The 15,820-nt window shown below is 42.6% G+C and overlaps 1 protein-coding gene across 8 annotated transcripts in view; it reads left to right on the plus strand.

Moving 5' to 3' along the window:
- Positions 1–1,234: 1,234 nt before the first annotated feature.
- Positions 1,235–15,820, plus strand: part of LOC147460966 (protein CELLULOSE SYNTHASE INTERACTIVE 1-like) — an 81,036-nt gene continuing 66,450 nt past the window's right edge. For 7 of the 8 annotated variants that reach the window (XR_015187555.1, XR_015187556.1, XR_015187557.1 and 4 more), the window contains exons 1-2: positions 1,235–1,615; positions 4,691–4,787. Coding sequence is in view for 4 of the 8 variants with exons in the window: in XM_086508629.1 (XP_086364755.1) it covers positions 4,717–4,787 (71 nt within the window). In the remaining 4 variants the exon portion in view is untranslated. The remainder of the gene's footprint in view (positions 1,616–4,690; positions 4,788–15,820) is intronic. The other variant, XM_086508632.1, reaches the window with a different exon arrangement.

The following is a 15,820-nucleotide window of genomic DNA, read 5'->3' on the forward strand; positions in this document are numbered from 1 at the left end:
CTAGCTCTTGGGACAACAAAGCTTCCACATCGGTTTTTCTCTAACAAGGTGATACAGAGAACTAACTACAATACACATGATTATGCAATAAATAATCTATACCGTCTACTATGCACCTAATGGCCAAGCAAACAACACCAAGAAGACATATCATCTTGGTATCCCATCTTGTTAATATGCAACTTTCTTTGGATGACCTTGTCAGTATGAGGTAGTTGAACCACCCATCATCTAGTGTTGGAGATTATATCAACTTTTACATGGTAGCATTAGGCTCAATTTCATGATTGTACACCCACATTTGCCTTGAATATCTACTTTAGTCTATTTTTGTTTGTTAGATATGTTTGCAACCATACTTCATTCACATTGCTAGTTTTTATGGTATGTTAACCCATTTATTAGTTTACTAGCTTGATTTTGTTCAAATAAGCACCTCATGAGCAGGCATGCCCTATTTTGGCCCTAGCGCACCCTATTTTTCAAGATTTTGTCCCAACATCATATGAAAGTGACGCTCATCTTATTTTGTCTCTCTCGAATTATTGCTCTCTTCTTTTGTGTGTGTGTGTGTGTGTGTGAGAGAGAGAGAGAGAGAGAGATAGAGAGAGATCTGGCCATAACTATGTGCTCCACTCTCATCTCTTTCAATGTTATTGTAGTCATGCTAGTAATAGTATGTAGCCTTGTACGATCGGGAGGTGGCTGTTAGCTCCCTATATTTTCCTTTTCTTAACTATGGCATAGCCATTGCCTATGGAGACGTCAAAGGGACACATTCACAACATGAGAGGAGGATAATTATCACTTAGATTATTGCATGTTCAACAAGTGCAATTGCGATCAATATCCGACGATGTTGCTACCCCTCTCAATTCAAGTTCATCGAATCCATTAGTTGGTTTAGAGTTTAAATAGAATGTGGCCATGAGTTATTGATGCAACTATGCCAAAATCGACCTAGTTACAAAAAGCCTTGCATAGGTGCATGTGTGACCATGCATGAGGTGCATCTATTTCAAAAAGTAATTGATAACTATGCATCACGTCACCACTATCTTGGCTGGTTTTTGAAGTGGAGCTTGTTTGGGCGCAATGTTATTTGGACGACATTGTGAAGACATGGACTCTTTTGATGCTGTTACGACCAAGACAAAGAGACATCGTTGTTAAATGTCAAAACCAGTCCAAGTGACATTACCAATTCACCTAACATACTAGCAAAGGGGGGGGTTGATTAGATTAGTTGACATTGGAAAGTCTAGCTCATTGCAAGTTCAAATGAGCAGTCCCGTCCTCATTGCCCGATGCATAGCACAGTTATCGCGCTCCATTCCCCCATAGCTCCTGCAGCTTTCGCTTTCCTTCGTTACGAAAAGCATGCGACTGCCATCGCCTCTATGCGCACAAGAAGACGCAGTCTTCACTTTGCTTTAAGATTTCTTTGCCTTCAAATATAATCCTCGTAAAATCTTGCTCATGTTCCTACGTACTCCAGTTGCTTTTGGCCAAGATCGAGTTCCCTGTCTTGCATAGTTGATCGATCCATGGAGACGATTAGCATACTTCCTTATACATTTTGGGTGGCGATGGTAACCTTGTTATGACATCTCAGGTATTTTTGAGCTTCACATTCTTTTGGGGTTCTGTAGTGATACATTCTGCAATGCTTATGCTTTTTTTTTTTCCCTATGTTGTTCACTCCATGCGGAAAAAGTTCAAGAGGTAGTTACCTCCATGATAACATGCATCGCAGAAAGCTTTTTTACAGGTTTTCTTGCAAATGCGAACAATAATCTGGCTGTTGGAGCAGCATAGAATTTGCAATTTGATTTGGTTTTGCTCACTAGAAGTAGATTGCACGTTCAAGCCTCACTGATCTGTCAATGCACTTAGTGAGCTTCATTATTTTTGGTGCATGGTTCCTGGGAGACATGCCAACCGAGCTCTGTGCTCACATAGTTTTGTTAGATCCATGGATTCATGCGTGGTCAGACTACTTTGATTGTTTACATTCTCAATTTGAGCTCTTTCCAGACTTGACTGACTTGGTATACCTGTGCCCAATTTTCATTTCCGTGGTTTCTTACCTACCTAGGTTTCTCATCGGCTCATTAACTGAACAAAATGATCCATAATGGGATTTTTATCTACAAATCTGTGACCACTTGCTGGAGGAGTAAAAAATGAATGCAGTTAATAGGCACTTCGTTATTTTTTTCCTTTTCACATAAATATCACATACCTGCGATCCTTATCTAAGCATGTACATGGGCATGCAAGGGGTCAAAACAGGCAAGTTAGCTGTTCTAATGCAAGTTTTTGTGAACTGATTAATTTTCACAATCAGGATGTCTAGTTTAATTAGATCTACGTATGCGATCTGTCTAGCTTGTGTGAACACTGAAGCTACATTAGTAGCTCTCTTTACCACCACAAGGGCAAATTCTGGTGGATATTACACAGGCAAAGCTACTGACTGTTTATACTGTTTGCTTATTCGCCACTTGCTATTTCTGCTGCTAATCTGTCCTTTTTGCAGCTTTTTTCTTTGATTCTCTTCTTAATTCTTATTTGAAGCCTTTTGTAGGATAAGTCACTTGTTATTTCTGCTTATTATCTGTCATTTCTGCAGCTTTTGTCATTGATTTTCTTCTTAATTGTTATTTGGAGCCTCTCATAGGATTAGTTTGAAAGTTGATATGGGCTTCTGCCTCGACAGAAGGGCTATTAGTAGTGCACTATGAATCGATGTAACTAAAGTCTAGAATCACTTGAATCTTCTATCTGTAGATCGCAGGATGAACAGTACTTTAATTATCATCTCGATGAGCTGCAAATGCTGTACTGTACTTAAAGAGTGGAGTAGAGAGAGAAGATGGGGGAGCAGGATGCTCCTACACAACAGATAATTAATGGCCCTGAACTGCTGCTGTCAGCAGCATCGCTTGGGTGCTTCTTAATTAACCGAGTGTGTGGTTGCAACTCTTGGAGTGGCTATGCCTTCAGCAAAGAGGGTTGTAGGTAGGTGCTCTCGAATACCACCACGAGGTCTCCGAGTCTCCAAATCGTGGGGCCTTGGCGTCTTTTACAAGGTTGTTCCTTCAGCAAAGAGGGTCTTAGGTAGGTTCTCTCCAATACCACCCCTAGTTCTCTGAGTCTACAAATCGGGGGGCCTTGGAGTCTTTTACAAGGCTATTCCTTCAGCAAAGAGGGTCTTAGGTAGGTGCTCTCCAATACCACCCCTAATTCTCTCAAGTCTGGGCCTTGGAGTTCTTTAGAAGGCCCAAAAACAGGGTGGCCAAAGCTGAGTGCTTTTGGGGTGTATCTCTCACACCTCTACTCTGAGTACGAGCTCAAAACAGCCCACACGCACGCAATGACAAAAACATACTACACAAGTCTGGCACATAAAATCAACCATCATAAAAACACTCAAGGATTCTAAAATCAAGAGAGAGAATGAGAGTTAAAGCATGAACGCAAAGCACACTGGGCCAAGGGGTTTGTGGGAGAGAAAGCAAGGGAGAGAAAGCAGGAGAAAGGAAACTAAACCAGTGACCGGGAGATTGTCTGATTCAAAGTTAGTCTAGGACCACCTTTCTGGAAGTGAGAATTATTGTGAATGACAGGCGGAAGCAGTGATGAGCTGAGTCTGCGACCTAGTCACAGAAATCTTAACCCCTAAACCTGTCACAGCAGGCAATAGCTGGTCTTAACGAGAGCTGCTATTTTACCAGCAGTTTCTGTATAACAAGTTACAACTGTGACCAATCTCAAAGGACCTGTAAATGCGGGATGGGTGGACTTTGAAGCACAAGGGATACCTTGTACTTGCAATTGGAGCAGTTGCTTAATGACATTAACATACTAAGCATGACACTGACTAATAGTGCAGAGGTGAAGGTCTTTGCAAATGATGTGTACAGGAGGGAAACACAAATAAGGAAGTTAGGAAGCGTGTGGAGACTCTCAACCAGGTTCATTTAATTTTCTCTCTCATCCACGAATGAAACTTAGACTGAAGTGGATGCACGAAAACAGGGAAAGAGGAAATTGAAGGGTCTTTTACTGGAAGAATAACACACATAACCACCAATGACAATTATTTGCCATGGATTGTGATTGTATTAACTTTATGTTGAAACCATTTTGATGTGATCCAGCCTGCACTTGATGTATATGGCAAAATTCCCATTTTCAGGACTTTGCTCAAGTTGAAACTTTCTACTTGAAATTAGCCAAGACGTTTAGTTTAAAGAAAAAGAAAAGTGACATATGAAAATGCTGAAAAAAGAAAGGTTTGTATAGTTTACAATAGTTTGGGTTGATGGGCTAAGGCTTGTAGGTTAGGTTTTAAAAAGCCTGCATATTGTGCTGCTCAAGTTTGATCATTGTGCTGCTTCAGTTCAATCTTAAAACGGATTGGCTTGGTTCTATGGTTGATTGTGAAGCTAGTGTAGCTTATCCTAGATTCACCTTTGTTTTAGCTTCTTTGACTTGGGTTTTTGTAGATATGGGCATTCCATGGATATTTAAGTCTTATGTAAACGTTAAAAAAGTTAAGGTAGTGGCCAAAAGGATCAATATGCATAGTTTTTATTTGTAATTTCATTTGTTGACTACTTTTGAATAAGCCAAACAACATGTTTACAATTGTGAAGTCAGAACTTTTTTTCTCCTACTGCAGGGCAAATTGTACATTATACAGAGTAAATGATGCAGTCTTCAAAGTCTCCCAAAGCAGAGTCCTCGACTCCTCGTGCAGGTTTAGGGATGAGATCAAGGTAAATGGCTTTTTGTTTCTCTCACGCGCACACACATTGTTTCTCTCACGCGCGCACACACACACACACACTTTATAAAGGGTAACACTCATATTACTGTGGGAAACCTCAAGATGAGGGAAAACCCACGAAGAAGATCAATAAATATAGCTGGAAAATCCATGCTCCAATGTAAACTTCCCTAATGAAAAGAACTACTAGCCAAAATAGTTCGGGATGCCAAGATAAGTGGAAAGTGACTTTTTTCCAATTAGCAACAAGTTGAATGGCATATGGATGAGGTATTGAGCTAGAAAATTGACTGAAAATCACATTCCAGAACGAGGTATGCCAATGTCTAAATGTAGAGGAACGCAAATGCAAACATTTGAGTCCAAGGTTATTTTTGAGTACTGTCTATCAAGAACATAGCCTTGCAGAGCAACACATGAATATGTAAACTCAATTGTTCAACCCTCCAGAATGCCGTGTTTCATGGAGAGCAAGCGCAAGACTTTCTTATGATGCTTAGCTGCCAAAAATTTTCAAGATTTCTAGCAAGAAATAATCAATAGAACTAGCTGGCCAATGCACTAGTGGCAAAAAGAACTGAATGAAGGCAATTAAGCAGATCGTACAATCCACAGACCGACATGAAGTGGCCAAGTTGAAAGTTTCCAATAATGCTGTTTGTGACATACGTTATGAAGAACCCACTCCACTTATTATCGAGAAGAAGTAATACACCGTGCCAAAGTAGATACACAATGTCAGTAGGTTGTCTGACCGGTCCACATAGACGCAGATCAATTTTTAACATTCAAGATATGCAGCTTTGAATTATGAAGTTTGACATGCATGTCGTCCGTAAGAGCATACAAATCCAAAGCATTCACAGTTATTAGTCCTGCATACATGAGAGGGATCATTTCAAGGTATAAACATATAGTCATCAACATAGGCTTTGTCTGGCAAAATGAATGCTACAAGGTAAAACCAACCCATGCAGTTGATTCATAGTGGTCGTATAACCAATGTAAAGTAATAACAGTTGGGAGGCAATTACATAGAATAGTGTACTCAGAGGACACCCTTGACGAACCGAAGGTTCAAGAGGCCAAGATCACCATCAATAATACCTCTAATGACACTATGATTATCCATATTACAAACATAACGCATATTTCGCGTATGAGGACCAAAACCCAACTTAAACAGCGTTTTCATGATAAAATCCCAGTGAATACAATCAAAAGCTTTTTGCAATGTTAACTTGTATACAAGAACATCTTGATTAGTTATTTTTGCAAGCAATATTATCTGTGATATATCGATGGAGCATAAAGCCATACTGAAAGGGACAAACCATAATATAAAACTCCTTTGATACAATTAAGCTATATTTTAGTCAAAACATTGTAAATGACAGGCATAAGAGCGATCGGCCGTATACATTGTGCTATTTTTATTTAAAAAGACACCATCTTTTGACTGGTTGAAAGTCCAGTTTTTCCGTTCTTGTTTCTGTCGTTTTTGTTTTGGGTGGTGAGTATGCTATTAATTGTGAATTCTTTCCCTTATGAAATAGACTGGCATGGTCACCATGAAATGAGTTTTGGCGGGCCTAGATAGGTGAGACGCTTCTCTTGTCAAGTAAAACGTATGCCGTTTCACTAACAGCAAGCTACCATAGTTCTAGGTTTGAAGGCTTTCCAAAATCCATCTATGAACGTTCTGGTCCCACGTTTCATTGTGCTCTAACATTTGATTGAAATGTTTCATAGCGATACAACATGTTTCGAGGGTGAAACGCTTTGTAGTGACAAGGGAATAGCGTGAGAGATGTGAATAGAGAGACAGGTCTCTCAATGGAGATAAGCAAATCTTCATAGATGGAAAGATCTGCTATAGAGAATGATAGATCTGAGTATGTAGATAATAGATATTGTAGAGATATTTGGAATGAGAGGAAGGAAAGAAAGAGAGATGAGGAGGAGGAGATTATACCCAGATTGACTCCCAACCAACCCTCTTAAGGGCTCCCCATCTTGTTTCCGGAACGGTTTTCTAATGCATTAGATGAATTTACAATTGATGAAAGTACCTCAGTGCACAAGTCGGCTTGACTTAATGGGGAGACTATCGATGTGGAAACTCTTTGAATGAAGCACCTTCAGGGTGATTTGATGAAGGGTTTCAATCCAGCTTGACGTGGGCTGCTGATGGCTATCCAAGGGAAGGTCTCAGACTAATTTTCCCACCCTATGTGAGCAGGATCTATGGTTGAATGTTGTCAGCTATGGTGATTGCTGAAAATTGGGGGCAATAGTAGCTAATGATGAGGAACTTGGAAGGTCATGGAGAAGATTATGGCTGAGAATCGAGATGTTGGGCAGAAGATTGTGTCTCCTAGGGCTGAGAGGGAGCCGAAGAGAGAGGGCAATGGCTGTCCAAACCGCCAGGGTATGGGGCTGCAAGCGGATGGCGATGGGCGGAAAGTGCCATGGCTAAGGGTTGGGAAAAATGCCAGAGAAAAATTCCTCAACACGTATGGAGGTTGAGGGAGCTTAGGTAGCCCTATGACTGTTGATATTGTTACAAATTAGCCCTAAAAGTGAGGCGTATAACACAAATCAGCCCTAAAAGTGCTTTTTACAAGCCAAGGGATTGGATAATTGAAAGCCAAAGGTCGGACAATTGAAAAGTCAAAGGTTAGGGGCACCCAAAAGGATAGGCTAGTACCTATATAAAGACCTCTTGGGGGCATTTGTAACCATCATCAGTTTTTGGGCGATCTCTCTCTTTGAGCATTTGTGAAGATGAGGATCAGAGATGCTTGGGTCTGTTCTTGCTTGAGTTGAGGAGACATAGAGAATGCTTGTTGAGGCAACCAGAGAGAAAGACTCAACGACAGGTTACAAACTATTTCAAGCCGGCCATTACCACTAAACATCTAGATAGACAGGTTTTGCAGCAGAGTTCGGATCCAACCTCCACTAGAGGCACACTGATTGACCGTGCGATGGACCTAGGGAGATCCAAGTGTCCACGATTGTAGAAGAGGCATCCCAGCATAGATGAAGATTACAGAGGAGGATTCGGATTATTTTGGCGCACCACGCACGATGCCTAGTCAGGTTTTTGACCATGGAGAACATTGAGGAGATCCAACACCGACCGATGTTGGACTTACTCTGAGATGGAGGATTATCCCTTTCTTAGTAGCTTAAGTTTCTTGCACCCCTTATTATTTTGTACCTTTGTATTGACTAGAGAGTCTCTAGTCTTTCCCCTCTTTCACTTTCACTAACATTTTGTTAAGGATTTTGAGCACACAGACTTTATATTACATTCACTAGTTTGTAACTTCTTGGTCTCATAGGTTATTTTGGCCTTTTGTAGACGTTAATATATCATTTAATTTCATTTCATTTTCTCTCTCTTTTCAATTTGAAGTGTGTGCTATTGTGTTTCACTATCTGTTTTAATGTACAAAAAGGTTTCAATGGTATCAAAGCTCAGTGAATTGTTCTTCTACGAACAATTCGATCCTTGCTATAGTAGCAGAGCGCAATGGCTTCAAAGTAAAACTCATGCAAAGATGAAAAGGAGAACAATATCAATGATGTGGATAACACAGATGCACTTGAATTACTATGAAATTCACCAACGTATAGGGCTGAAATACTGGTTTTGCGTTTTTCTCAAATTTTGCCTCACCAATATTCTCTAGGATGATAATGCAGGAGATAGCACACATGCCTATATAATTTTCATCGTGATTGACCATTTGGATCGTGGGCAAATGAGGGCTTAACTTGCGTTTTACCGGGTGCCAACCAAGATGGGATAAGTCGGGATGTCAAGGTGGTGTATTGGCCACTAGATCCCTTGCAGGGGTGATGTGGAGTGATTATCCCCGATTGATTCCTTGAGGGGATTATTTGAGCTTTGTTTACGTGGGTTAAAATTGCTTGGAGTTTGCCTGTAGGGAAATTTGCCATAGGATCTGTTGCAAAGAGGAGAGCCATTCCACTTTCTTGTCACAGATTAACACAAATAGTTGATAATGGTTTTTATTGATTGGTTTTATTTTTGGCTTTTAGGGGTGCCAAGCTGATGGCACTCTACCATCACTATGTATTTTGATGAAAGTTGCAACAAGAATGATTTACTTTCTCATTTTGACCGATGTCTTACTATTTGATTGAGTATGATTGGATGGAATGGTTGCAGTATTCTACCTTGATGGTGTACTAATTCATGAGACATCTGTGGAGTTCGAGTTATAACTGGATGTGATGATTAGTATGGATAAATCTAGTGTATCAAAATTTCCAATTTGGATGAAATATACTGACTATGTGGTTTTAATGCATCAAGACGTCCGTTAGAGATCGGTCAGATTTGATTGACATAGTACCTTGTTGTCGACATCATCGTCCTCCACATAGAATCTCAGTACCCCGTCGTCGTTGACATAGTCCCCATCAGTACCTCATCGTCGTCGACATAGTCCGCATGATACCTCGTCATCGACCTGGAACCAACATCAATAGCATCAGTACCTTCAGTACCCAGCATTGGTAGCATCAGTACCCAGATTGCAGATTTCAGCCCTTATGTCGACTTCGCCATCACCGTCGTCATCGTCGACATAGCCTAGACTTGCATCAGTCACATGCATCCCCATTGTACCAAGTTGTGCAATCATAAGTAGACCACAGTAACCCTCCCCCTTCCCCATCTACGTCAAGGATTGCGCTAACTCCTATGGAGGAGTTGGACCAAGAAAGAGAAGCAGAAAGAAAGGCCTACAAAGAAGAAATGGCAACCATAGATCGTGACTACGAAGAAGAAGTGGCAGCCATAGAGCGTCAGTACGACTTGGAAGAAAAAGAAAGTCAAGAAAGATTTGATCGCGAGACCAAAGCAAAAATGCAAGAGATGTTGCAACTCTTTTCTCAAGTTCAGGCATAGATGCAAGAGATTCGGGAAAAGGAGACTCTCTCAGTCTCTTCTTCTCCAAAGTAAGACACACAGGATTTGCATGATTATGAGAAGCATGATGAATTGAATGATAATGATGAGCATGATGATTTTAATGCCAATGATTTGCATGATGATTTGAATGACAATGACAAGCATGATGATTTGCATGATCAAGATGTGATTTCTCACAAGCATGATGAGTTGCATGAAGATAATGTGATTGTTCACAAGGATGATGTATTAGTGGATACTTTTTCTAGCGAAGCTAACCTCGTTGCAGACTCGATCAATCACGAAGGATCGATCTTGGCTCTCGAGCCTAGGTCCAAAGAACCCTCACAGGAAGTATTATGTGTTCGCATGATTAGTACGCACGCATTGTACGAGTGTTTCATTCGTGATCGTTTCCTGTATTTTAATCAACGTCGTTATGTAATCCCTTTTCCTAGGCATGACATATTGTACGTTGAGCAGGTTTCATTCATGAATGAGCACGGATGTATGCGAATTGTTCATGAAAAGCTGAAAAGTATGCATTCAAGGAAGTCACATTCCATGTCTCTTCCGTGGCACAACATAGTTGTAGTCTGTAGAAAGAGCACATGAAAAATTGAGCACCAAGCATGGGCATTTATGTTGTGAATTGCCACAGTTGATTGCTTTAGATCCAAAGAGAAAGATTCGATCTCATTGTTTGCGTGTGTGTGGTAAAAGGGTTAGCACTCCGTCTCTTTGTTCATCTACATTGCATGCACAGTCTTTGAGGAAGACAAGATTTTTTCCAGTCACTTTACATGGAATAGGTATGTTTATGGTTTTGTGTTGGAAATGGTTTCAGGAATTTTCAGCCATGGAGATTCTTAAAGAAGAAAGAAGCATGACTCTTGACGAAGTTGAAGCATTGAAGGAGCCACAGAAGACTTTGTGTCGCTTTTGGCGCGGCCCAAAGAAGCAAGCGTTGCAAACCTTTATGAAGTTCAAGTACCGCACGACCCACACATCAGAGTGGGCTGGCGAAGAGTCCCTTCCAGGAGGATTCCGGATGCTATTGGCGATCTCCTTCGACGCCATACAGTTCGGTACCAGTACCTCACTTTGAAAAGGAGAGATGTCACGTGACACATCCAACCCTACGTGTCCGTGGACAAGCTACAGCACGACAAGGGTTCAGTCAGTCCAGTCAGTCTAGATTAGAAGTGTTATGACACTTTTGTGAGTCTGTTCGCAGACCGTGCATGCCCAGTCACTTAGTGTAGATGCATATCCTCTGGTTGCACACAACATGATCATAAGCATTCCCATCAGAATCCTTCAGGGGAATTTTCCAGTGCATTTAGCCTATTTTACCTATTTTTGACATTTTTCACTTATTATTTTTAAGTGACGTTCGCTGGAAAGTAGGTAGGGCAAATTGAGTAAGTTTGTATATAAGCAAACCTAGACTAGCACTAATTGGCAGAAGAGGCAACAGGAGCCAAGCTCAGCAAGCAACTTCTCAACAAGACACCTTGGCGGCTTCCCCCTCCAAGCAAGAAGGACCTCCCCCCATTGGCGTTTTCTCATCAGCAGATCATCGCCAGAAGCAAGCTCAGACCTAGCGTTTTGCATCAGCATCATCGCCACAGATCCCCATCAGCTAGCGTTTTTGCAAAGCTCAGCAACCTAGCGTTTTTGACATCAGTTCTGGCCTAGCGTTTTTGGCACTTTTCAGCAGGGCATTTTCAGCATTGAAGAACCTGCAAATTTAGCACTAGAAGAGTAGTAGATTCAGCCCGGATAGACCGTCAGTTTTCAGCCTTAAGAAACCTCAGTTTTCAGCCCTAAACCTGCAGATTTTCAGCGACAAAGACCCACAAAATCAGCCCCCAAAATCAGCGTTTTTGGACTATCTCAGATTTCAGCCCATAGCGTTTTTGGACAGCAGATAAAAGGTTGCAGATTTCATCCCTTATGTCGACTTCGCCATCACCGTCGTCATCGTCGACATAGCTTAGACTTGCATTAGTCACATGCATCCCCATTGTACCAAGTTGTGCAATCATAAGTAGACCACTCTCGTCGACGAGAGTGGGGCCGTCGGAGGAGGGTTTTACGTCTTTGGTGTCGTATCTCTCTTCTCTCTCTATCTCTCAGTCTCATACACTTGCACGCACAGTGTCCATTCACTTTGTTTGTGATCATAGCATTCTCTCATTAAGAACGGAAGGCTCTCCCTTTATAAGAACAAAAGGAACCTTGAGCATAGTTCGGAGCACTCACCTTGAGCAAAGCGCAAACATTCATTCCACTGCACCTAACAGGTGGAGGGTGGAGCTGACACCTCTTCCTACTGAAGAGGGTCGAAAAACGGTTCCTTGCGGAAACCCACTGCTTCTGGCCTGAAGCCTGGGGGCCATCTCTGAGTGCCAGGACGACGTGGTGGCCCTTGTTGACGTCGACAACGAACCTGTTGCCAGCCCTCCTCCGCCTGAGCCCCAGACTCGGAGGGGGGCTCTGCCTGCGTACCCAGTGACTCTGCCTGGTGCTGCTGGCCAGCCCTTGGAGGCTGGGGCTGAGCCTGATGTGAAGGTCGGGGTCTCCTCCGTGGACAGGCCTTCGCAAGATGGCCCATCTGACGACAAATGAAACATTGATTTGGGAGGCCCGAATACTCTACGCTTTGGCGGAATCAACCACCACTCACTCGAGGTAGTAGAATGACCTTCGGGAGAGAGTAGGTGTCCCGAATCAGAACACGTTGTCAGGAGTTTTTTGGAGCAAGGAATTGCGCATATGTACATATTCATGCATGGTGCATCGAATAAAGGATTGCCCATTTTCCAGAGCCAGGTGGTTACGTGGGGCCCACATGTGTACAGGTAGGACAGGGTGTACATAGTGCATCGATTTTCACTATTACCAGTACCACTGTGTTTTTTCTATAATAAAGAGGAGTTGGTAGCGCGTAAAACTTCTCGAGGAAGCTATCCGCGGGTCAACGACATGAGATAAGCAGGTGCGTCAGATGGCATCTAGTGGCGTCAGGAGGGCGAATGGGGTCAATACTTGCACGCGGAGAAGTGTGGACACGACGTGGGTGTTTTCTTGTGATACTTATGCAGAAAGATTATCATGAGGACCACTTTTTGGGGCCACTTCACGTGGTGGCGGGATGCATTATTGGAAAAAAGCTGAGTGCCAGGTGTGCGGATGATGCAAAAAGGTGACAACTATGCACTGCGAGGTCAGTTTTTGGCCTATTCGGGGTCCGTTTGAGGTCATCTAAAAGGCCAAGGGTGCCCAACTAATAAAGCTAAGTGTGGGAACTGAAAAAACAGAGAGAAGACCAGGAAAAAACGTGGAGAAGAGAGGAGGAACAACCGCAGGTGTGTTTTTGGGTTTTTGGAGCCTGTTTTGGTCGTAAACTGCTCATCCGATGTCGGATTTGAGCATTTTGACATTGTAGACTGGGGTTTTGGGCCATTCCGGACGCGATGGCGCTGTCCATTTTGCCAAATTCCTCACTCTTTTTTTGTTGTTTTGGCTGTGTAAGTTTCTTCTATAGAGCGAAGCTTCTGCTCCAATTTGTGATTGTATCTGGTATCTTTTACCCATATTGTGTGAGCTATTTGCCCCATTGGTGTTGGCCCAAGCTCAATTGTATCTAAACATCAGAAATTCTCCTCTTTTGAGCTGAGTTTTTTGGGTGTGTGTGTGTGGAGTGGGCAAGTGGATAGTCTCTCTCCTCTCACTCCAGAGGTGTGTTCCCTGTTTCAGCCAGGTGTGTTGTGTAAGCCGAGTGGTGCCGCATAGTGTGTGTGTGTGTATCATTCCAAGAGTGTGTGTCGGGTCGTTATAGAGGCGTTGTGTGTGTTTTCATCCCGTTCACATTCTTTTGGCGTCCCCATGGAGGATCTTCTTCGAGTACCTTCTGCTTCGAGCTTCAAGCTTCGAGATTCGGGATTACAGGTTGCAGGTTACAGACTACAGGTTACAGGTTATAGGGACAGGTACAGGTACATGTGATTCACATAGGTACAGGTAGCTGGAGTACAGTGATATACTAGCAGTGATGTCACTTGCAATTGTTGTGGGTATGCATCATTTGGTGTCTTTTTGAGCGCATTGTCTGCTGGATTGTACGTGGAAACTGCCATTGTACGCATTTGTGGAGCCATATTTGGTTTTATTTGGCAGTCGCAGCCATTTCTGAGACTTGGTCTGGAAGATAGTCATTTCTGAGACTTGACTATACGTGATTTGCATTAGCCTTCGTGTGAGGGTCGATAGCGTGAGGTTTCATTGAGTTGGGGGATTCTCAAATATGGAGATCCTTTCGGTGATACAGGTAGTTGGAGCACCCTTTTCGTGACCTCGCCATAGGCTATGTATTAGTGGTTCCTATTTGATGCTCAGGTTCTATTGTTGAGAGTTTATGCATACATATACAGTCTATATTTTGGGTTCCTGCCAAACTCTGTCAATGCTCTTAAGCAAGGTTCTTGTCAAGGTGTTGATGCCTATGTACACGGTTTTACAGATTTATGGACTCGTTGGTGTGTTGCTCTTAAGGATGAGACCCCCCCTTGTTCATTGAAGAAAAGTTCTTTTGTTGATGGTTTGTTACCTTGGTTGCGGTTCGAGGTTGAGTTGAAGACGGCCGAGTCTTTTGAAGATGCGGTATGCATTGCAAAGCACAAGGAATGGAAGTTTAAGCGTCTTGAGGAACATGGTATCAGTACAGGTATGCATGTGCAAGATGGATTTGGCATGGAAGATGAAGTTAAGCCTAAGCAGGTGAAAAGTAGCCTATCCTATGATGTTTCTCGTTTCTTCCCAAGGTCTATTGTGAAGCGTAAAGAGGTCTTGTAGGTTGACAGGTTTATGGAAGAGCCTAAAAGGGTGAGTAATGCTTTGGATACAGGATTGAAAAGTCTTGAAGAGGATGCATTGGCTACTTGTGTACCTTGTGATTCTGGGTGTGAGTGTGAGGTTGAGGCATAGTAACAGGGAATGGCCGTTTTCAGGTCTCCGTTCCTCGTTCCCATTCCAAGTTCCTGTTCCGAATCCCCGTTCCGTGTTTCAAACGTGAGTACCCGTAATAGGGAATGGCATTTTGTTCCATGTTCCCGTTCCGCGTTCCCGTTCCGGTTTCCCGTTCTTGGTAACTATGGGTTGAGGTTATTGATGATGAGCACGTATCTTTGGATACTAGTTCCTTGGAAATTAGGGAAGAGGACAAGGTTGAGAGCCATTTTGTGGATTTGTTGGATGTGGAGCCTGTTTTGAAGCCATATTTTGATGTATGTGCAGTGATTGAATCGATTTGTGAGCATGATTGTGGTTTAGAGCAGGGATCTGTATTCTTGGAGACTGATGAACCCATGCTAGAAGCTATGGATAGTGGTGATAGCCATGATTATGATGTGGATGAAGTTATGTGTGATGATGAGTATGCTTATGATGATGAGAAGGGGTTTGGCATATATGAGTCCAATCTCAGCTATGTGGATGCCTATGCTAGGGATATGTGTGCTGCGGGGATACTTTTGTGCTTTGGATATCAACAACTTTACCTTCACACAATGCTTTTAGCTACTTGGATGCATGATTTGCAGGTTGTTGCTATGGCTGGTGAAGCCAAGATGCCAGGTGATGAGTCACTTGAGTTGTCTCTATCGGTTGGGTTGAATGTGGCATGCAATATTTATGCTTTTGGAACTCCAGACAGGGCAGATGTGTTAGTTGGATATGCCTATGGTGCATTTTGGTTGATTGTTGACAAATGTAGGTGTGGTGTTATGATGCTTCTTGTGAATCAGGCGATATGCCTTTGGCCTTTTGATCCAGGTGGAATGAGCATCTACTAGTGCTGCTGCTGAGCATGAATGCTCTAGCAGGCTAGGGGGTGGGCAAATTATGTCAGGAGTTTTTTGGAGCAAGGAATTGCGCATATGTACATATCCATGCATGGTGCATCGAATAAAGGATTGCCCATTTTCCAGAGCCAGGTGGTTACGTGGGGCCCACATGTGTACAGGTAGGACAGGGTGTACATAGTGCATCGATTTTCACCATTACCA

This window comes from Adiantum capillus-veneris, chromosome 3, assembly GCF_014529385.1.
Source record: "Adiantum capillus-veneris isolate H3 chromosome 3, ASM1452938v2, whole genome shotgun sequence".
NCBI classification, from domain to species: Eukaryota; Viridiplantae; Streptophyta; class Polypodiopsida; order Polypodiales; family Pteridaceae; genus Adiantum; species Adiantum capillus-veneris.